The sequence below is a fragment of the Pyrgilauda ruficollis genome, unplaced genomic scaffold, assembly GCF_017590135.1.
Source record: "Pyrgilauda ruficollis isolate IOZ18807 unplaced genomic scaffold, ASM1759013v1 scaffold120, whole genome shotgun sequence".
Taxonomy (NCBI): Eukaryota; Metazoa; Chordata; class Aves; order Passeriformes; family Passeridae; genus Pyrgilauda; species Pyrgilauda ruficollis.
This window is the reverse complement of record NW_024510322.1, coordinates 1,265,509-1,289,980: the sequence shown is the minus strand read 5'-3', so window position 1 is coordinate 1,289,980 and position 24,472 is coordinate 1,265,509. Positions and strand designations below refer to the sequence as shown.

General features: G+C 42.7%; 1 protein-coding gene across 1 annotated transcript in view; it reads right to left on the bottom strand.

The window, feature by feature from the left end:
- PDZD2 (PDZ domain containing 2) overlaps window positions 1–21,872 on the bottom strand; it is a 138,067-nt gene extending 116,195 nt beyond the window's left edge. The window contains exon 1 of the mRNA XM_041490216.1: window positions 21,376–21,872. Within this exon, the coding sequence (XP_041346150.1) occupies window positions 21,376–21,854 (479 nt within the window). The 5' untranslated portion in view covers window positions 21,855–21,872. The remainder of the gene's footprint in view (window positions 1–21,375) is intronic.
- Between the last annotated feature and the right edge of the window lie 2,600 nt (window positions 21,873–24,472).

The window sequence follows — 24,472 nt, the reverse complement described above, 5'->3', positions numbered from 1 at the left end:
ACAGGGACCCCCCCGCCCGTGCCTGGGGACAGAGCCGCGCCCTCGCCCCCGGTACCCACCCCTCCCGGAGCTGCAGCCGCCCCCGCCGGCGGATGTGCCGAGCAGCCTTCGGGCACCTTCACAGGTCGCTTTCCAGCGGGACCTGCTCTCGACACGGTGCTTTTCACACTTGCTCCACCCAAAGCAGGCTCCTGTTGAGAGGTGTCCTGTTTATGCGCGCCCCCCCCGTTGAAAATATTTCTCACTCACAGCATCCAAATTAAAATCCCCACTGCTCCTTCCACAAAACTGCCAGGAGCTGTTTCCTTCCCCAGAGCCTGGCCTGTTGTGCCAAAGCCAAGTGTCTTTATCACAAGCTGTCATTTAACATCTCACGGCCATCTTCCAGGTGTGCGGCAGCTAATTCCCGGCAGACCTAACAGAAGCCAGTATTACATTTTCTACTTCTGCCATCTGAACTACACAGCTGTGGACATGGCCATCGCCTGGTACAGAAGTTTTGGCCATATACAGGTGGAAAACCCATTGCTGTAACTGGGTGGGGGAAGGTATAACTATATCTGCCCAAGGAGTGAGCAGATCACAATTGTAATCAAGATGGACAGGGATTAAATTCTTCCGCTGAGTCCCATGCTGTACTCAAGCCATCTTTTAACAGCTTAGCTTTGCTCACAGCAGTTCTGGCTCCCAGAAGTACTACCCTGCACAGAAATAACTGTCCCTCCTGTTTTTCAGGATTTTCAGTGTGATTTTCAGTCTTCTATGAGTTCAGAGGGAGACAGGAGTTCAGAAGGAGACAGAAGAGCCTCTAACCTGTGTTCCTTGGAGCAAAATGCATGGCCTGATGTCAGTGCCTCAGCTCCCTCAGAGCACAGGCAGTTAATTAGGTGCCAAAACGAAACACACCAATAGTTAACATACCTAGGGCTAACCCCAAGGGAAGCTTTCAATTCTTGGGATGTGCGACTTTCTGGGGCTCAACACTGCTAACCAGGAAATGCCTCCCTTCCCATCATGATTCATAGCCTGACATCTCCCGAGTTAAAAAAAAAGAAAAAAAAAAAAAACAAAAAAAAAAAACCAAACTCATAAGCCCCTTCATTTAAAAAGCAGAGACCAGATTTTGAGCACAGTGAGAGGAGGCTGTGATGTCTGCATGCGTCCTCCGAGCAGCAGAGGGGCTGGGAAGTTCATCCAGGATATGGACAGCAAATTCCATAGCCTCTGTTCAAGAGGAGAGAAATGTTCACCAGCATTATTTTCCTAGGAAAATAAGTAGCTCCCAGATAACTCCTGCCCAAGGCCTCCCCATCACCTCTTCTTTACATGTATTCCTCTGTGCAAAACAGAATCCAAAATTCAGGATATTCATGTGGGAGGAGAGGTTGTTCTGAGTCCCCACCCAAAAACTGTTTTTGTTTTGCCCATGACCTGGTTATTATAATAATACAGAAGAGTTTTGGAATACAAATCACACCCTGAGATGTCTCTTTTGATGTCACTAAGTATTTATGCTATAGTCATAAACACAAAAGAGACCACAGCAGTTATTCTGCACAATCTCCTATCACACTTGGAAGTCCAGAAGGATCCAGTAGGATCCAGAAGGAAGTGTTTATCCTATGGGCCACGAAATATGACCCAGATTTCCTATTCAAATGCAAAGTAAAATGCCAAGTCCTGCCTGGTAAAACCTTGGCAGAAGCAGCCTAGGGAGTGAGAAGGTGGCTTCTCCTGCTGACTGGCCTGAGGAGGCACAGTGGAGAGGGAAATGGCATACAGGGTCCGCAAGGCACAAGGAGACAGATGAGCTGCTCAGGCTCAGACAAGACTGGAGCACCCTGGAAGAGAGCACAGAAACTGCTTCTTTGGGCATCAGGGAAGTCTAGAACTATTAGACACCTTCCAGCTTGGTGACAGCTGTGCAGGGCTTTTCTAGGTCTGTTTAGGAGCCAACATCCCACTGAAATTTTGGGGATTGGGCCCTAAATCTTCTTAGCTTTTATTTTAAAGAATATTGATAGCATTTACATATTTTACGCACATACACGCAGCTGTGCATTTCAAAGTAATCTGTTGTGCTATAAGCCAAAACAGGATTTGAGTCATACGGTTCTATAAAGATAAAGCATTGATTTATCTAAAGAAATCTGTCTAAAGAAAATTGGCTTCATACATATGCAAGAAGAACTACTTAGCACAGATCATTCTCTTCTGCCCCACAGAGTTGGGCATCATATTAATTTCTATCTTGAATTTCAGGAGTACAAAAATGAAAAATTAAGAAAATTAAGGATGGTGGACTGATGAAACCATTTCCCAAGGCAGTCAAAAGAAAGCTATAGAAAAAGCCACTTCAGTGCTTAGTTAATTAAGGTGCAGTTGGATCCCATGCCATACCACAGGGGCAGCGCTGCGTGGTGTTTCTGGGACTGCCATTATTTTTGGCTCTTTCCTTATGATTGTCTCTGTACAAATAAATTCTTGATTCAAATTTAGAAAAACAACAAATAGCACAAATCACCACAGGGCAACATTCGTACAAACCAAATGTCCCTAAAATCAGTTTTACTAATGTCTGAGTATGAGAAGTTAACACTTTGCGGAAACAACTGAGGAAAGTTCTTAAGTATTAACTCAGTTCCTAAGTACCTTAAACTGCACAGTTTTTAAGCCTTGCCTTATCTCAAGCATTATCTGCAGAAGCTGGAAGCACCAGAAACATTTGTTCTTTACAACAGTCACAGACATTTGCATTCTCTCAACACTGCTGTGTCCTGGGCACCAGTTGTCTGCCATCCCTGACACACAACACACAAAGATAAAGTTAATTATACAGCGTTTTCCCAAGATCCAAGACTTTTGTGGATCCAATGGGCATCAAAATGAATGTGCAAATTTAAAAGAAATTCCTTTAAGAACACAATAAGCATCCACCAGGACCACATATAAGTCAGGACAACAACAGGATGTTCCATTTTTTTTTCCCCCGAAACAAAACAACAAACTTCAGGACTCAGCCAAAAAAAACCACAAAAATGACACAAAAGAGGGTTAATACTGCCAGCATGCCAGGGCGGAGTCAAGGACTGCAAAAGCCACGATCTGGTCCCAGCTGTGACAGTGTAAATACAAAAATCGCTTCCCTGACCTCTGTGTGGCTCTCCTCACAGTTCACTCGGCCAATCTGTGCCATTCAGGCCACTGAGTTTCCCGAGCTTCTGAAGCCACCACCTCCAGAAAACCTCATTTCTGCACCACATGCTCTTATTCTATGAGAGGACTGCCGCAGAGAAAACCTTTTCCTCTCCAGTTCTTCTGCTCACAAGCAAAACAAAAGTAGTTTGTGTTGGTTTGTGTTTTTTTAAAAAATGCAAGTTTAAAAGCTCAACACACAACTACTATAAACAGCCCTGGAGAGCTGAATACCACAGCTCACAGCCAGCATGCCCCGAGAGCCACCCAGAGCTCAGCTGGGAGTTACACCCTTGGCTTTCTGTGCTGGCTGCAAGTTCAGGGGTGTGCAGAACAATTTCATTGACCAAAAAAATTCCAAGTAGCTCCAGGTTTGCCTGAAAACAATCCAGCCCTTAATCTTTAGTGTGGTTTTATGTGCAAATTGCAGGCAGACAGGCCTTTACAAGACATAAACTAGAATTATTTGTAAACACTCACTTATTCCTGCCACCATACAAATAGTAGGAAATTAGATGCTTTTTCACTGATTTTTGGGAGACATTCTGATGCCCTGTCTCTCTGTGTCAGCAAGCTTTTCATCTGTGCTCCTTACTTACATGGGCTACAGTCAGAGATGTTTTCTACAACAGAAGGCAGGGATTTTTAGGTAAAATATGGAAAGTAATCCATGGGAAACCATATTGAGAGCTGTCATTAAACTGAACCTTTCAATTTTATGTTTCTATTCACTTGTCCATAATTATTATTTTTATAGCACCCAAAAATACAGTCAGTAGTTTGTAATGAGAAAACAGGCGTAGGGTCTTTGTCCCACAGGGCTGACACTGTGACTTCCTATGTTAAGGCTAGTTGTTATTTAAAGAGTTATTTAAGATCACTAGTCTCCAGTAGACTCTTTTTCTTTTCTTTTTTTGCTTACTAGTTTCCTTGCAGTGATGTAAGGTAAGATGACTGTATTGATAACCCTCTCCCACTACTCCCTACAAGCCCCTTTTTGGAATATGATTTTCAATATACGCTCCATTAGCCAGAGGCTGAGCTTTGAGGGCAGAGAGCTGTTTGTGAAAATATTTATATTTAGTAAGCAATCATATTAGAGCTGATTTTATGCATTTGCAATTTATTTATAAGCTGCTATTTTTAAAAATCAATTATACATTTTAAAAATACTTACCTTTAGAGAATATTCCATGAAACTCCAAGCCATGATGCAATGTACCTATATTATATCGCTCTGACCTCACTTTTTAATTATTTTCCTTATGTGCATGTAGAATCTATTTAGAGGCTTCTTTAAATTGGGATAAAGCCTTCTCATCCAGCAGTTCTCTAATTCAGGTGAATTTGTAGTGCCAGAACTATACGATATCACACAATTCACAATGGTGGTGATTTACATGGCATTAAGCATACTGTATTTAATTTCAAAATACAAAGCAATAGCTCAGATTGGAGACCAGAAAACAGAGATGAAAAAATGTACTGGTACTGCTGAAGTAAAACAGAGAGCAATAAGCCAGAAATCATACAGCCTTTAAGTAATTTACCTTATCTGCTACATTTAACTCCAGCTACAGTTATTAGAATGAAAAAAAATCATCAAGCTGTCTGTCACATCGGAATCCCTATTTACTGTATGCATTTTTCTCAGTAATGTCCTCTGTTTTAATTTAAATTTCTGTTCACTTAACACATTCACTTCTTTACAGTGTATGGCCCAGTTCTGAGACTCTACACAGGAACATGCATTTGCTCAAAACAATCTGTTATCACTAAGAGTGGTTGTTTTTTTTTTTTTTTTTTCCCCAGGGTGGAAACACACATCTAAGCTTGTTTTTAGAAATTATAACTTGCAGGCCAAATTTAGAATTACATTACCCTCTAAAATCAAATTAAAAATGAAAAGCCAGTTTACCATGCATTGAATTCAAAGACTCCCAGCAAGACTTTCATCCACTACACACAGTCAGACATTTTCTTCCAGGTAAACTTTCAAGCACCGAAGGAAAAAATACTTAACAAAGATATAGTATCTTACATTACATACTCACCCTTAGATCTACATTTAAATTCCATTCTTCCCCTCCCCAAGGTGATGGCACTTTTCTCTGCTCCTAAACTTTCTCCCATATTGCGCAATTAAGACAAACTTTTTTTTTTTCAGCATTAAAGACTATGTTCTGATTTTTCCTTACCCTGTAATGTCCAAAGGTTACCACTTCATAACGTATCCTAAGGACATTTTTAATAACAAGAAATATTTTGACAACAAGAACTATTTTTAACTCCACTAAACTCTGCTGAGTGTAAAATGTTGCACAGGGTGTTCAGCTATTGGGGGGTTTGTTTCCTTTGCACAAGAACAGCCATCTGAGTATTCTCTGTACACACAGAGCACGATGTACATCTCATTATAATCTCAAAGGATCACCAGAGAGGGGAAAAATGTACCTCAGATCTACCAACCCCAACTACTGGAGGTAGCAAGGTGCTGCTGCAGGCTGGAAAGGGTTCTGCACACTTGTGACTGTTCAGGTCTCATACTGGGATTTCCAAAACTACCAGAGGAAATTGATCTGGGCAAGAGAGCAACTAGCCCATCAAGGTGTTGCTGGCAATCTGCTCCAGGATAGTGCCTCCAGGTGCTCACTCTGCTTTCCCTCACTTGCAGTGTTGGAAATCATTTAGCCATGACACAAAATGGAACATGACCACACATCCCAGAAAAAGCATAAGGGAGATTAAGCATAAGATAAAGACAAGAGAGGGAAGGACCATGGAGAGGAGGGCTGGTGCCAGTTCCCAGCCTCTGTCACTACCTTGACTGCAGAATAATGCTGGGACAGGGGCAGCAAGGCCAGACCCTCTGCTAAAGAAGGCTACCAGGAGTGCACCAACTCTCAAACACATCTCAAGGTGAGTAACACAAGTTCTGGCACTGTGTGTTTTCAGAGAAAACCAGGGAACAGAGTGTTTTACTCCCTTGCAAACACCCAGCAGAATGCTTAGGCCCTACTTGCACTGCCAGCACCCCAGCTAGCAAGACTTGTGTAGCAGGTAGGGCTACACAAGCTCTCAGTTCAGGAATTAACTTTCCCAAGTTCCCCATTAATTGTCCTTATGTGCTTGCTCTCTAGGATTTCCTGTGAAAGCAACACTTTTCCCTTCTCTATAACAACAAAAATAATGTAGGTTACAACAGAGGCTGTCCCCTCCATCAACCTGTGCTCCACCCTGGAGTCATTTATATTACCCTCCCCGGTGTTCTAGACCAGGGCTGCAGAGATTGTGGCTTTCATTTTATGCTAGAATAGCCTACATTAATGTAATGTGCTGTGATCTTTATGATATTCCAAGTGGAAGCCCAGATCTTGTTTGCTTTTTAAACATTGCAAACCATCCTGCATTTCATCTGCGCATACTTCCCAGCACATATCAGAATATGCCATCTACTCGCCACTTATTAATGTTTCAAAGAGTCTTCCTTAAAACACACATACAATTTAGGGGGGATTTTGTTCCAGGAGTCTTCTGACCATTCTGTGCAGTCAGAGAGAGTAGCTTTATTTCACAGACTGGATTTAATATACAGAAACATACTGCATCTGTTTCCAAATATTTTCTTTCTAAAATCGTTATGAAAACTGGTGCCAAAATGTGCTCATTCCTCTTTAAGGAGGAAACCTAATTTGGGTTTCTTGATCCAGATCATCTTAACACCCAGGCTCAATTTTGCTTGCAAAAGCAATCTACAGGCTCCAACTAATACAAATTTAATCTGCAAGGCTTCCTGCTTGGGCTGAATGGGCCAGCATTTCTTTGTTACAAGATCCACATCACGTATCAGCAGCATCTGGTACTGATTGTAGATCTCAGATACTGTGCCTATGGGCTCCATGGGCAGGATCCTTCTTGGATTTCTGATCCCTTTTGGATTTTTCCCTAGGCTATCTCTTAATCTTTTTGGATTGAAGATTTATGACTTTCTTTTTTTTTTTTTTTTTTAAGGTGTGATGTTTTCTTTTGGACCAATCCGTGGTAGCTGATCATATTTGAGAACACATCCTGCAGGTTCAATTCTCCTTTTACATGGTCATAAACCAAGACTCACCTCTTCAGTTAATCAATCTGCCTTGCCATAATGCTTACACGTATGAAAATCAGGAACTGCTCCTCTATCTCCCACACTTGGGATTCACCTCCTTCCCCCTGAATGAATATGTAACCATTTCACAAGGGACGAAAAATAGTTTGCCTTTTGATTGTACTACGAAAGAAGAGGTACTTCAAACAACAAATGCTATTCTTTGGCTTCAGGTTTTCATTTGGTAAAGTTCCAAGTCTTCCTCCTAAGGCAGAGGCAGATTTTGCCATCAATTGAAAGAGAAGAAAAATAAAAATCAAGCTTTAGTAATGACACAGGAACATTTTGATCAATTGGCACAATCTAAAGGTTAAAAGTTCCAAATGCAGGCAACCTGGGGAAAAATAAGAGCAATGCTAAGTTTAAAACTTATATATTCAATCAAGCTATTTCTCCAGGACACAATTTCCAGGCTACTTTGATGAGTGCTGCTGAAAGAGCATGCAGCAAAATGTGACAAAAAAGGAAACTCAGCCAAACCTCACGTCCACTTTTTTGTCCCATTCCATGCACCAAGTTAGTCCCCAGAGAAGTAGGCTGGGGGAACCCCAGAAACAGTATTCCATGGACTACATACAAACTTCCTCCCTGTGTCTGCACCTGAAACTCCCACATCACTCCTGCACATACCCTATGGGCTCCTTGACTGGCAAACCAGGGACCACAAAGCAAGGGAGACGTGTGAAGTGACCACGAGAGAGGGTAAAGTTTGGGAGCTGGGGTAGCAGAATGGTCCCTGCATTACCAGGCTGCTCCCAGTATGTGTCTGCCATGCAATGAATTAATATGGTTATATCTAATCCTGTTTTTCTCACACACTTACCTTTGATACTGGTTCCTCCTCAGCTTCCCAATTAGCCTGTTCATACTTGCAAGGAAGTTCTCACAAAATAAGAGTTGTGTTAAACAGGAAACTATTTAATCACATTTTATCCAATAAAGCCATAAAGTGGCCCCTTTTTTCTTTAATAAACCCCCATCCAAAGTCTTCCACCCTGTGAGACTTTTTCACCATTTCAGCTCTAAAAGATAATGCAGTAAGGTATAATATGCAAAGTTTTATAAACTGGAGCAAGCACTCCAACCAGATAACTGGCAGCTCCAGCAGGATTGGCTTCAGACCTTCTCAGTTCACCACAAATCTCAAACACTGTATATGGAAATCAGACTTCAGCTGTGTGTTGGCTAGATCACCATGACAAAAACAAGGCTGAGGGGATTTTTTGGTTTTGTTTTTGGATTTTTTTTTCCCCACATAGCAAGCAGTAGGCACAGGAAAGGACAGGGTTTTGGCTTCAAGGCCTCGGAAAAACAGAATTCAGTTTTTCCATTCTGTCATTACTCTAGGAAACTCTACATGTAAATAAATCTTGCTCTTGTACATGGACGCCTCTTGGAGATGCTTGGGAAGACTGGATAATAGCTAAATTCATAACCAGGCAGGTATCTCCTAAGCTAGAGCTTATTGATATTGCTCAAATATACTTCTGCAGAAACAGGTATTTCAAAGAATTTTAGCCCTTGTGAAGGTACTCTGACTTTATAACCCTGCACCAGACAAACAAGTACCTGGAAAGAAACTCTCTGCCATAAACCCCAGCATTTAATAGAGTGCTTTTCCCCCTGAGAGCTCAAGCACCTGCAGAAAGTGAGCTGCTGTCACCACCTTCCTGTCACCGAGGCTGTGACTTGTTCACAGCATGGGGAAAAGGCTTGACCAGGACCCAACACTTCTTAAGTCCACACGTGCTATCCATGAGGCTGTAAGACCCTGACAGGAGGTAGATACATAGCTCTAAGTCATACACAGTTTATGAAAGTATAACTCACAAGTCAATGATTTAAAATAGAAGCATGTGGAAGAGAAATGGAAGGTGAAGACGGAACCAGCATGGGCCTACTGTAGACAGCAGCATGAGCTACATGCAAATAGCAAATGCCACTAAAATGTAAAGAAGTCAAAACTTTACATGGAATTTAAACTAGTTCTTTACACTGCATTCATGCTGGATTCTTACACCAGCTTATGACTCCATATATAGCACAGTATATGACATTTTTTAAACCAGAGGAGATCTTCACTTGGCTTTGCAAAGTCACGCATGATTCCCCTGATGTAGGACATGGACAGTGAGACCCAGGTGTGCTGCTCTGCATGTCGAAGATTATAAAAAAGGGAGACTATTACTTTTCATATTCTTTAATACTATTATTGATACTATCATTAAATGAGAGAATATCCCTGAGGCCACGAAAACCTCAGGGAGTATGGGAGCTAACACCTGGACTCAGGATTCGTTTCCTTGGTTATTAGAGCTGGCTGAATCATTTTAACAGATAGTGATATCTAATTTAATTACAAATCAGACAAAACATTTATTATTATTATTCATCCAGCCAGGATTAATGAATTTCTAAGTCCTCCTTCCATCCTAAATTTTTTCTATCTTCTTGTCATTTACCTCTTTTGTTTTGAAGCTCATCTGAAATTACCTGTCTGAAGAGAGATGTTTACTTCTCTAACTTGCATGATTTTTTTCTTAGTGATGATGCTCCCTAAATTAATTTCCACAGTTCATATTTTGTTTCTCAGGTCATCAGAGAAAGGATTTAAGCCACAAAATCGTTCTTATAAAGCACTGATATTCCACCTTTCTTATCCACTATATAATATAGAGTCCTTTTAAAGGTAGAGCCCTGTAGTAAACCCTTGTTGATTTAGGATTCCATATACCAGCCATTAACTTCTAATCCATTTGGCATCTGTACATCTTTTTTAACTATTATTTCTTTCTCCACAGCATCACTGGTGAACTATTGAAATCTGATTTATTTTAACCATATAGTTCATCCTGATGAAACTGGATTACTAAATAATTTTCTGCTCTGCTGAAAATACACCACTTACTTTCCAAATGCAGGCCACAACAGAAAACCAGACTTGGGATTAGACTATTTAGTGTAGAGCTGGGACAGGAGGAAATTTGGGAGGCAAATTGGAGTGGGAAGGCATTCCAGCAAAACCCGTGGTGTTATGGAATTGTCAGAGGTCGGGCACAGCAGCAAGAGAGCTGCACTGCAGAGCACTCACCAGCAAGGAAGGCAGAGGGGGCGAGGAGAGGATGAAGCTGTGAGCCTTGGTGGCTCCTTCAGTAGCTGCAGCCATGCAGGCGTGACATTCCCTGGGCTACCCACGAAGAGGGAACCCAGCCCAGGGTGAACAACCTTCCCACACACCCACAGCCCCAAACACAGCTCCTTTCAGCCGGTAAGGAATAATCCCCCTGTGATTAAGCAGTAAGCTGCCAGCTAATTTAGAGAGAGTGAGATCTAAACACAAGCCCTAAATCAAGGTGGTGATGAATATAAGGTTCAAACAGGAAGCTTCTCATGCAGCAGGAGAAATGAAACTAAGAATATTTACCGTCCTCTAAGGTCTCTAAAATTTTTCCCAGGAATTTAACATTTGCAAACTGCTTATCGTACTTTTCTTAAGGCAGAGTTTAGGAAAAAGTCCTGCCTGGCCAGCAGCAATAATTAAAAAGCAATTCTCACCTATTTCAGCTTTTAAAGCCTACAGAAAACCTCAGATTTTTCTTAGAGTTGCTATTACTCAAAAGTAGATGGCAAATCTTACTTTGGTACCTAATGCCTGCAGGCTTTGAAGCCAAGGCAAATACTGCTTTTTTATTCACAGGCCATTGTTTTCAAAATGAAGCACTTTGGGGAATAAGTGTTTTACTTCAACTAATTGTGTTTCCTCTTTGGGGAAAAGCAAACAGGTTTATTCATTTAGAGAACCTGATAACTGCAGATTGCCTGCTACTATTTTGAAAAAATACTTTATCAAGAATGTTAACCCACAAATTCAGTAAATGTACAGGATTTGCAAAACAGTCCAGTAAAGCCATTATGGTGAATCTCCAAAGGACTAGTCGCCATCAGGAGAGAAAAGAGACAAAACTGTGAAAGGATTTCCCTAAAGTCATTTTGACATGTTGCAATGTCAAGAGCAAATTTTAATTTTACTAATGTCAGTTTGGGAGAAGGAAGGAAGATAATGATACAGGTGTCAAAAAAGAAATTTATGCCCATGGAAGTATGTTTCAAATCCTACCTGTAAGCTTTAAGGAAAACAAAACAGCCTTTATCTATAGTTACCATTTTTATACTACAATGACTAAAAATGCCCCTTAAATTAAATTACTAAGGTCCAGAGTGACCACCTTTGAGGTATTTTAGCAGCTGTTTATGTGGACAAATAATTTGGAAATTGTGCTGTTACTAGCATCCATCAAACAAGCAATACAGTTGGTAAACCCAGGAATATGTGCATAAATTCTTACGGAAATAAATAACACAATACCTTTCTGTTTCCTAGGTTTTATGAACCATTTAGACTTGGTATTTAGATTTATCCTCTGCTCTGAAGTTCCAGCTACAGACATAAGCTACAACAACTGGCAACTTCATTCTTAGACGACTGGATTATAATCTTTTTTACATTTGTCACATAAGGGACAGTTCCTAGAAGTCCTTGAAGCTGCACAGGTGTAGAAGAGAGTCAAGTCTTCATCAGCAGTTCCTTCTTTGCATTCCAGAATAGCCAAATTTACCCAAAATGCACAACATATTTCTTGCTTCTTAAAGGGATTAGCTACTGCACTCTACAAGCCCGAGAATCAGATTATATCACGTATATACATATCTTAAAAGCATGTAAAGAAACAATTTTCACTGCTGTCTTGCAAATTCCTAGATAAGACAGGCTAAAATTCCCCATTGACAGAACCAAGAAATTGCTTAAAATATTTATATGACATTGCCCTCTAGAGGAAACCGAGAAAAATCTGTTTCAGTAGAACTCGTCCACAGATGAAAACATGAAATGTTGTTTTCAGCAGAACAATTAGTGTTTGTTAGAAACCATTTTCAGTGAGAACATCACACACTGGTTTGGCTCCATTTGTCATTCACGAGTTTCAAGACAAAATTCCCCAACCTCTAGCCTAAGGCTCTGTATTCAGATAGATGGTATCGCAAAGTTTACTGGCTACCACATGTCTGTCTTTCTCTTTGTTACCAGAATAAAAATAGCCCTGTCTACGCAAAATTGGCAATAACTCAGTAATTCTTTAGTTATGATGGCAAAAAGATACACTGGTCAAAGTGTAGAAGAATGGGAAGGAAGACTTCCCTGACTTTTGTTTCATCAAATTGTTACCCTGCTATCTGAACCTATTCCAGTGACCAAGTAATGGTATAGGAAACATAGGTCAAAGTTATTACTATATTAATCAAATATTTATTTTGCAAGTTGTTTGTTTGTTTGGGGTTTTTTTGAAGATCATCTGGTTATCATAGTACTGACTATGGAGAAGGGTTAAAACCAGACCTTGACACCTTTTTAAATGATAGAAATGAGTCTTAGGCATCAGCTGAAACAGTAACCTCTTTCAGTCATGTTTCAACAATTCTGTTTTATTTTGAAAAAGCCTGAATCCATTTTCCATCTACCCCTAGTTTCTCACATTCTTATTAGAGGTGCTTCAGTTGGATGGGATTCCCGAGTCTTGGATGCTCTAGGGTGAATTTTGCTGGTAATAGTCACCATTTGCCTTACTCTTGTCCTGTTTTGGAAGGTACAGGTATTCTTGAACTGCCCCAAATCTTGTCACAGTGCCTGCCGACTTATCTTTTCACTGTTACTGGTCTGTTAAACATGTTTTCCTTCGGAGGCTCAGGTGATCCTGCTGAACATCATACATTTTACCCAGAGAAAGAAGGAAGAACAGTAAGCAATACTGCAGAGTCCGCAGTTGATACATATGCCCTTCGCCTCTTAGCCCACAGCTGATAAAAAGGAGACAGAAAAATAAGTCTCAAGGAGCATGTGATACTGCTTGGAGCTGGAGGCAAGTGTCACATGAGCTAAAAAAAGCAATGAGCTTTCCATGTTAAAAAAAATCCCATCCCAAAAGCCATCCACTGCAACAGCTGTCTCTGTGATTATATACCTGTCTCTTTGCTGATCTCACCTGTGTTTACTGTAGTTATCCTCTCACTTATGTCCACAGATGGCAGGTTCATGTTGACAAACCATCTCTCTTAGGCTAATGTTGAGCCTCTGATTGTGGAACTGTCTTTGAAAAACGTTCACTGTTTTTCAACCCTCCTGCTCCTGCCCTTTCCAGTCCAGGTCACATTTCCAGGGACAGGGGATAAGTGGGTTTTAAGCTGCCATCACTGTTAATGCTTTTAGCTCTGGAGGGTCACAGTTCAGTTCTAGTCCATCTTTCAGGACAGCAAATGTCACACCCAGAGGTTGGCAAGAAGGTATGATCATGGCCTGCTTGCAGGACATCTAAGAATGAGAATGCTGCTCACTTAGATCATGCTGTAAGAAAAACTATTTGAATGAAGACTGGAGAAGCTATCTCCTTCCAGGGCTTGTGGCACATCAGTCAGTACAGGTGGAAAAGGACAACCTCCCAGGATTCTCACTGCCATCCAGTAACCTGGCTCCAGTCACCTCCTCCTCTTGAAGCAGCTCAGAGCTTCTGTCTCAAGAAAATCAATCTTTAGCCCACAGCCTGCTTTCTGCAAAATTCTGGACTCCCAGAGAATGAAGAGAAAGTCACATTTACAGTTTAGAAGATGCTGTGAATGACTGCACATGGCAAACTGGTGTGTTTGGGCACAAGCATTATAGAAAGAGTAGGAATAATGGGCACAGAATGTTCCTTGCTTGTGTCTTTGAACATCTGTATTTTTAATTATTGATGGCTAAAGCACTGTTCTGTGCTAGCAAACTCACTGCTGGAGAGGCTGTGAAAATAACTGATGCTGTGGCTGAAGGCCTCACCTGTTACTTGGCTGAGCAGTGGAAAAAAGCGACTCTTATTTTTCACATTCCAGCAGTTTGCCAATTAGCGACATTCTGCTGCACCCTGACTGTACTTCCAGATGACCTGAGAGCATGAGATGCTTGCTGTGTGTCAGGCTGAAAATCCCACTCAGGATGTAAAAGGGATCCTGCTGGCACTTTGGTATCAAGGTAGATGACAAGGCACAAGGCTGACTCACCAAAACAGGTTGTTCCCACAGAGGATGAGCAGGGAGAGAAGAGCAGGGAGGGCAAAGCTCCCTCCCAAACACTGGGCTTGCTCTCTTGTAATTGCAGCGTGATCAGAACAGCAAATTAAATGGAGAAGCACAGCCATACACTGGGTACAGATTTCTAATCAGAACTTTCACAGCTCATTAAAACAAAAACAAAACACAGAAAAAACCCTCTCTATAACCTCTGAAGTTTTTACACCTCCTAAGGCAACACCACCAACCACTGTCCAAGTTTTTTCAAGCCTGATGCAATGCTTCTGAAAAGCAAGTGTGCAGAGGCAGGGCTGGGAGCAATTTTGGCAGATAACCTGAGGATGTTGCCTAGTTATAAATGTATGCTCCCGGGGAATCACGATTTCTAGAGAGAGGCCAGCTCTGTTCAGTGCTGACACTGTGTAGAGGGCAGTGACGGGCATATTGATCCCTAAATTTTTGGACAAATATGCAAACACATAGAGAATGTGAGCTATTTAAATCAGTGGAAGTCCCTCCATCATTTTTTATGGCGTTTAGATAAAATTCATCTGAGCAAGAAGATAAATAAGATGCAAATTTGAGGCGGCTGAGGGGTTCAGAAAGTCTGTTAAGGAGGCAGTTGTGGTAATGGGATGTTGCTAATGGCCACTGCTACAAGGGAATGAATTGTACCTCCACAGAAGCTTGGCATGGGGACATTGAGAGGGATGGCAGGAACTGGAGGGTCAGGAGGGGAAACCGAGTGAACATACACTCAGATTAATAAAGCAAAGAGGACAAACCAGCTAAATGATCTCTGCTGAGTCTGGGGATTAGTGACCTTCTATTTAAGACTTTGGCTCTTAAGAGAGGATTTGGAATAAAGCTCATTTCTTCAGAGCAATTTATTTCTCAACACGTGTGGCTAAGTCTGCTCATACCTTCCAGGAAACATAAAAGAAGGGAACAAAAACATCTCTTTCTTAGTTTCTTAGTCCTGCCATATTTTCAGGGAGGGGAGAGAGAGGAATTTATATCCGCTATCAGGTAGGGGATTTATATCCACTATAAGTGTAAAATACAGCAGCCATGCTTCAGAGGGGACTTCACACTCCAGACTTCAGGAGCACAGTAAGACTTAGGCTGTGCCTTGCAAATGTTAGACATCCATAGGCTTTCTCTCATTTTGTGCAGGTTCAGCACACATTTACTGTATCCCAGCTCACAGCAGCTCAACAGGATGAGAAAACACTCAGCCAAAATCCCTATGTGCTGCTTATTTTCCATCCTCAGGACCCGTGCACCAGGCAGCCAAGAGGGCACATCAGCACAGGCCTCTCATCCTTGCCCATGATAACAAGCCCCAGGTTTCAACCTCTGTGCCCTGATCCATCACTTAACAGCATTAAGATCGGTAATATGATATAAAAAAGGAAACTAATTCAATTCCACTACAGGTTGGGGGTATTTTTTACGTCAGTTAAGAGAACTCTATTCCCTGAGACTGCATTTGGAGGCTGTAGTCTCCAGGACCACTGTATTTATTTTTCGCTATGTAGTCAGTGCTATTAATATTTTAACAAGGAGCTCACATGGAAATGTTTGCCTCTTGGCCAAGGGTAAAGGTACAGGATAAATTTCCATTATTTTTCCTATTAAAACAAAAATATTTTCTTGTGGACATAACCAAGAGAAGGCCCTACTAAGACCAGGAAAAGCAGCTGCCTATACTGAGCAGCACTTAGTGCTGACAGCACTTTTGCTTTAGGAAGGAGGTGAGGAAACACAGTAAAGCAGAGTAATCTATCCATGCAACCCGATGTGCCTGGGAGGTGGGGGTGCTGTTAGACAAAACTTTCTGTGATGACCAGTGATAGTTTTCTTGGGGTGATTTTTCTGCAATAAAAAAGATATAAAGGAGATTGCACTGCCAGGAAGATAAATCCCCAAAAACTCCAATGAAACAGAACCCCATCATAGGCAGAGAGACCTCAACTACCCCCTTCCACCATAAGACAGGCATTCATGCAGCCCAACAGCCAACCCTGCTAAGGAATGGGTTTGTTACCCAAAATGTGGCCTGAGGGCTGCAGCTGATGTGCTGAGGGAGTTTCCACAGTATCCCAGCCCCACACATCAGGAGGGGCACAGGGATGCATTTTGAACAACACTGATGAGCAACGGAGTGCAACAAAATCTTGCAGATGCTCCAGAGACAACTGCAGCTGCCAGGACAGGGACAAAGCAGTCATGGCAAGGACATCCAGCCTCCTGAGGCCGTGACAGTGCCTCGACACAGCATGGCAGGAGGCAGTGCCCCATGGAAAATGCAAAACTGGAGCACTTGAATATCAAAGAGTAACCGCATTTGGAGGGGAAGGATGTTTCTCCCAGCAAGAAAATATTTCTACTGCAGGGGCAGAGCAGTTTATTTTTTAAAAATAATCCCATTCAAACTTCTGAAGAAAGGGAGTCTCAATAAAAAAGTGCCTTGAAAGTGTTTGTCTTCAGACAAAATAGTTTTCAAATCACACTCAGATTTTTGAGCAGCTCTTCTTAGACACAGCAAATACGTCACTGCTCCCAGACCCACAGCCCATGCACTGCTCTGCAGGTACAGGTCTGCTCCTTTTCTGCAGGGGTCACAGCACAGGAACAAAGAAGATTGCCCTCGTGAAGACCCCTGTTCAGGGCAGAATCTGTCTCTAATTACAGCCAAGAACTGCATGATTTGTTTCCAGCACCAGCAAGAACTCCTTTTTTGACAAAGAACATCAGCATTTCACCCAGCAGAGCCCAGGACTGTTAATGACTGCCACAGCAGGCAGCACAGAGTGCTATGCACATTTTGAGACCTGTAATTTTGTTGGACATTTTGAATTGTCCTCTGTAATAAGCTGCTAGCACTTACAGAGAAGCAGGACTGTGCTTAGAATGTCCATATATCACACACCTACTAATGGCATTGACATGTGAGGAGGAGCAGGATTTCATCTTCATAGTTCCAGCTATCCTGGAGGCTGGAATGAACATAAGATGTGCAGCAGCAACAACCATTCAGGAAAGACCTTGGCTCTACTGAAAACCCTCAGCTCCAGGTAAAGTAAAAGACTTGTTTTCAGTAGTGGCACTTGAAGGTCCCTCCCAATTGCAGACCTGATTCCTGAAGGTCCTTCTCAGTATCTCTGAAAATAAACTGAATTCCCTGAAATCTGGCATGCCTTATCTATTCTGAGGAGGAATCTTAGCAACTCCTCCCAGGACACTGACTGAAGAGGACAGACTAAGAAAGCACTGTGCAAAGGTATGGCTGTCAAAATATTTCTCTCCTCGTTTTTTTGGAAGCAACTCCAGTTTGTGGGTTAAAAAGAAGCCAGCCACTTCTCTGACTGTATTCTCACATATGGCAATGTTTGGTAATTTTTGGCAATGAGAAAGATGGTATCTTGAAGGAATGGTTGGGTTTTCTCAGCGACAAAATTATAATAAGAACTCATGTTTCTACTACACTGTCAACACTGGTAATGTATCTTAGTTTGCTTTTTACAAGGATGAATTTGAAAATCTACTTAGCACTGATTTTAAAGATTAACTGTATACGATAGCTGTGTCCAAGCACTGCAGCTATGCTTGATAAAATTCATAATCAAATATTTCAAACTGAATTATAGTAATGATTTTTTTTTTTTGCAGTGCTCCAAGGACTTACTCAATGAAGCCCCATTCAGTTATGTTCAAGAAATGAAGGATTCATCTGTCATTTGCAGAAAAACTAAAGGCCTCCCTTCAGTAAGTGAGTAATAGCTCAAAATGAATACAGTAGATCCAAAATACATAGGAAGTTGTTGTCTGGGGGAACATAACCCACGTATTTTAGAGACACAGTTGTATAGACAGAAGACAAATAAATAGGCAGAGTTTTGACTAACCTTTGTTCAGTATTCCAATACAGCTCATTTCCCAGCAATTGTGTTTGATAGACACACAATTTGCTAACTCTAAAGAGAGCAATAATTTTCCCTCAATCACTAACATCACTAAAAATGACACCACCTACATTATTCCTCTCTAATGTAATAATACCCTGTTAAGCAAAGAGCTTTGATGATTTTATTACTGCATAATGTTTCTCTAAATTAAAAGAAAGAAAAAAAATAAAAGAAACAAGTTCAGCAATAATCAACCCGTCTCTGCTGTTTACATGGAAATCAGGTGGAATTTAAATAAATAACTGTTCTTTAAAGAAGTCATATTCAGCTTTCCTAGCAAGGAAAGAGATAGATGAGTAGTACTCACAGCTGGCTCCTCCAGTAACTACTGTGCTGCTCTTACTGAGTCTGACCCCATCACTACTCTGAGACATGAGGAGCTGCAGGCACACCAGGCAGGTGCCAAAACAGTCCTGTCTGTCCAGGGCTGCCCAGTCTGTTCCAGCTCCAATCATCTGCCCCTGCATCCTCTAGAGGCTGCCCATATCCATAGGACAGCCAGCAGAAGGCACTGTGTGCCCTCACCTCTTCTCTCTTGTTTTCTGGTGTGTTAGTTTCACTGTCAAACTGTCCCTTGGAACAGGGACAGTTTGGATGGCAGGCTGGAGCTAGAGCTGAGGTTACATGAAGCCCAGGGTATGCGAGAACACTTCTGCAAACCCTGCTGCAGAGGTGGGAAATGGCAGAGCTGTGAGACCCCCATACCAAATCCTCCACTGTTAAGGGAATAGATCAGAAGATTCCCCATAGCATCAGTGTGAAAAACTCCTTCATCAGGCAAGATGGGGCTGCCCTGGAACACTTGGCAGGTGTGGAATAAACACACAAGCAGTGATTTTGCTTGCACAGTCCAACCTGGTGCTGCAGGAGCTCAGGCAGTATTTTACTTTCACTGACCATGTGCAGGCTCCACTAAGTAAATCACACCACAAATCAGAGCACCCACAGCCCCTTGTATCGACCTGGAAGTGTTTCTCACTCAGCCATGGAATAATGAGGCAGTCAGAAACTAAGTCAGAACTACTATTTAGTGGGCTGTCCCGCCCCAACAACAACTTGAAAAATCAAGGGGAAAAGGGCTCTGCTACTTCCACCACAGCAGCAATATGGAATTCCCCAGGAAAGCTTCTCCTTGGAAGCAGTCTTTCCAGAAGGCAAATTGATGTTGCCTTTCAGCCTATTGTAAAGCTTGACAGAATTATGTCCCTTCTGAGCACCCCAGTGGAGAAGGCTACTGAAAGACTCTCAAAGCATCCTCAAGAACTTCAGATGCACAATGTGGGGTTGGAGCTGCCAGCTAGCTCCCTGACAGGAAAAAGCCAGCTCTCCAAACTGGGAGCATCCTCAAGGTCCCAAACTGTCATCCATCACCATCACCCTTGTCAAACAGCAGTCAAGTTAGGCAAGATGCTTTGTATGCTGAAAATAAAGCAGGTTTTGACTATGAAATGTCCTAAGTTTTGGCCTAAATTGGATGTTGAATATTCTAAAATAGGATTTTAAGAACAACACTGTCTCCATACTACCAAAACTCTGCCTTTGTAATGGCCAAAAAAAGTAAGGAAAATGGAGCACTTGGTTCCCATCAGCTGTAGTCACGGCTTGCTGGTTTAATAACAGAGCTTCCCAAAAGGAAAAAGCTCTAAATTAAGCCTTCAGAGACAGGCCAAAAAGGACAGATATCCACATATTTTCAACTTCATTGGCTATTATCTGTCATTTTGCATTATTAATAAGATAACATTATTGCGGCCCACTGCAAGCAATTCCCTTGTATTTAGAAACAGTAACATCTGACAAAGGGGAAACAGCAAACTAACTGCCTTTTGCCATAAACACTCTCCAATTCGAAGGTGCCACTGATTGATACTGTCAGAGTACCAATATGAATTGACTTTTTGAATCACAAGCTAGGAATTACAGAGAGTTGTCTTCATACCTGTAAAACCATAGAAGGTTGAGCTGCCCAGTACCCACAGATTAAGGAGTCACTACTTTTATTCTGCCACATGTCAGAACTGGGAGTGACAGTCAGCCCAAACTCCTGCCACATTCAAGTGAAGTGATCCTGCCTGTTGGGGTCACTTCACTAGGAATTGGTTTCCAAAAGTGTCCACCTCCAAAACAAATTAATAAATTCCCTTTTGGCAAGAGCGGGAGGATTTCATGCCCTCAGGTATGAATGTAACCTCAGGTATGAATGAACGTTTATATCCTCATCTACAGCAGAGAAAGGGTTTTGCCTTTGCAAAGGGTAATGTGAGAAAGTCTATCAGCCCACAAAGAACAAAACTGGGACAATAACTGATTTTACAGCATGGAACAGCTGAACTAAAAGAAAAAAAACAAACAAAAAAACACCACAAGAATAATCTGTATCATTGCAAGAATCTTAATTTTTGATTTGAACTCTTAAAGATTTCTAGTTTTCTGGGTCAGGAGACATCAGAAGAGAGAAAATGCATTAAAATCAAAGGGAATTTATTAAAATGAAGTTGTTCCAAACTGGAAAACACAAAAATGTTTTGCTTTGAGAAAATCTCAGACAACATTTAGCTGTCAAAAATCCTTCCCTCAACTGAGATAATTCAACAACAAATATGACCACCTATAAAAATATTTTCCAGTGCTGCTGCGTCTGTGTTCATTTTTTCTTAAGAAAATAGCTTTATACAAACCTAGGAAGGGTCCTACTTTAATGCCCCTCTGGTGATTATTATATGTAATTTTTTGACCCAGTGACCCCTGAAAATTTTCCATCGGAAGTGTGAGTAGCACACGTAGACTAATTATCAATTTGCTTTTGTTATTTATTTTCTACAAGACCTTAAGAACGAACCCTGGGCCCTCTCAGGGGCTGGAAAGCAAAAGCCAAAACCTCTTCTCCTGGACTTCCATCAGTATCAACTGTGACTTGCAGCATGTGGCACCAGAGGCAGCTGCTGCTGGTGGCTCTGCCACCCTTACCTTGCTCCGGTGACATCCACACCGACCATCAGCTGCCCGTTCAGAGAAAGGATCTCGTCTTTCAGGCGCACTCTCCCGCACTTCCCAGCCGGGCTGTTCTTCTTCAAATCTGTCACCCAGATGCACCCAACGTCGAGCACAGGCCCCTTATGCGCCTTCCTCTTCTTTCCTCCCCGACGCTTCTCCCCATAGTCCCCCAGAGCAGGGATATTCCCAAAGCTCAAGCCCAGGACTTCATTTTTCCGCATCTCTTGGGCCAGGTACATGGTGCAGATCTCCGTATCCAAAGTCCCACAGCTCCCTGGCTGCAGGTTGCTCTCGTCCACGGAGAAGTTGAGCTGGATGTACTCGCTCAGCTTCTGGACGGCCGAGCGGCAGAGCTGCTGCTCGGCTCCCTCGGCCCCCTCCCGCCGGCTGTTCTGCAGCCACTGGCACAGGAGGGGCAGGAAGACCCCCGCGTTGTCCTGTGTGATGGGCATCGCTGTCCCCGGGCATCCCCTCACGGCCTCAGCCCCGGCCCCACTCGGCTCCCTTGTAGTATGCTGCGGCCCCCCACAGCCCCTGGGGACATGCTGGAGTGGGGCTGCAGGTCCAAAGCAAGCTCCATCTAGTCTCACGGAGATTTCTGGGGGGCTTCCAGCTGACCAAGAACACAGTCAAGGAAGGATGTTTGGTGTCCAGGCGCTACACCGGCCCTACGAACAGGCTGGTGGCTCAAGTTTGCGAGCGTCTGTGGCTGCCCAGGTCTGTGTGCCGCTGGTGTCCCCGCTCCGTCGGGAACAAAGCGTCCTTCCCACCAGGATCACCACGGCGTCTCGTCCTGCAAGGGCAAAACAGCGTGGTCAGAAGTGCCCGAACCGCTGCAGGCACCCCGCAGCCCCGGCTCGGCGGCCCAAGGCCGGCTCGCACGGCCTTGCCGCTCTCCTCCTGCGATTTACCACTTGAGGGCACCAGCTGCTCTCCTCAGCAAGGGAATAAAAGGTCACCATTAGCTCCTGACCTTGGCGGTGAAATGCGGATTGCAGAGCCCAGGGGATGCTCCTGCCGCAGCTCCGGGGCTCTGCTCGGAGCGGAGGAGACACTCCTGCCAAACGCGCTCCAAGGGCCGCTGGAGGGGCACCGACCTCACCAGCGACTGAAGCTGACAGCCCTGCCGTCCATGCCAGTGATTTTGGGTTGGAATAGCCTTAAACCGGTCTCTTCCCGGACTTGGCTCCCCACCAAGCTGCACGAGGGATGGGCAGCAGCAAACACCAACGGTGAGGATGCCAGGGGGGTCCCTCCCTTCATGGCAGCAGTGGCTCACAGCCACCTTTGGGTAAGGCATCTAAGAGAAGAGACTATCCATTTTTCTGGGCAAAGAGTAGAGCCTGTGAATTCCCCCATTTCCTGCAGTTTGGAGAGGGAGGCATACAGACAGCCAGGAGTCAGTGGGAGCTGGGGTTAGCAGGCAACAGGGCAAGACAGGTTGGGTTTTTTTGGTTGTGTTTTGTTTTGTTTTGATTTTTTTTTTGTTTTGTTTTGGTTTTTTTTTTTTTGTGGGTTTTTTTTTTTGTTTTTTTGTTTTGTTTTGTTTTTTGTTTTTTTTTTTTTTGGTTTTTGTTTTTTTTTTTTTTTGTTTGGTTTTTTTTGTTTTTTTTTTTTTTTTTGCCAGGATCATTAGGATCTATGAAACAAGGAAAAAACCTAACACAAGTGAAGTCTGGTTGACCAGATTCTCTCAGGGCTTTATTTTCTAGCAGCGGTTGCTGCTCAGTGAGCTGTGCACCAGGAAAACCAAAGAAAGCAGCAGCTTCGAGCTTGCAGCCTGCAGGTCTGCTCTTGCAGATGTGTATGAAAGGCTTGTGTTAGGTAGAAAAGCTGTAGGAAAAGCTTATAACCCCAAAAGAATGAACGTAGAGGATGTAAAATTCTTGTAAAATGCTGCTGCCCAGAAGCTGTGCCCAAAGTTCTGCCTCCTCCCTGGCTGTAGGGCAGTACCTAGATGGACAGGAATGACCCCAAGAAAGCTCAGGCAGGGATAACAAGAGCTCAGGGCCATGTGATGCTTGTACAGGAGGACACCAGCGTCTTCACCAAGAGGCTGATGTTACACCAGTGGCTCAACGGGAATAGACATCATCTTGGGAAAGGCGGAACTGGCCCCCTGCTTAATGAGAAGGACTTCTGAGATAGACTCAGGACAGGAAAAACAGGAAGAAAAGGGGAAGAATAAAGACAGAAACTGCTCAGGCACATGTCTAAAACAAGAGGTGATAATACAGACACAGACTGATCAGGAGATAAGGTTAAATCCTCTGAACATTTTAGATACCTAATGCAACACTGGTGAATATGTGGGGTTTTTTAACACAGAACTTAAGTCTTATTTAAGATCCCATATTTAAGACAAAAGCAATTTAATTGACATAACTGGAACTTACTGTAGTAAGACCTTGATCTGGAATATTGATGTAAAAATGCATAGCTTGTATGTGGACCAACAAAGAAAAAGTAGAGGCAGAATCTCTTGGCATACTGAGGATGATGTGTATATTTGCTCTGAGGTCCAGAATGCAGGAGGAGTAAGAACTGCTAAATTATCTGGTTAATAATAAAGGCAGAAAGCACAAAACAAACACAGGGGAGGGCACAACAAACCCTAAACAAAGAACCTGATAACAGCTGACTCAATGGTAATGGGAAAGTAGAAAGTCCTGGTGCCTTCAGAGCAACATTCTCACATAATGGATGGGGTCAAGGAATCAGCATGGAAGTGCCTTCAAAGAGAGATATGTTGGGGGTAAGAAGGTGGAAAGAAACTCATGTAAGAATGCCTGTAAAATCAAGGGATTGGGAACAGCAAAACAGAAATTCCTGGATTCAGTACATTAAAAAAAAAAAAAAAAAAAACCTGCTAGGAGAGAATTCATGGAGAAGAGTTTAAAGGAAAAAGAAATCAAGGTGAGCTGTAGTTTCTCAAAGAAACAATATTTTGTGCTTAAAAGGCACAAGCACAATAGCATCTCCATAAAGAAAGATCAGAAGACTTGGCAGCATCATGAGCTTTTTATTTTCCTCGAAGACAAGAAGAAAGAACACTAAAAGGTTACTGAGC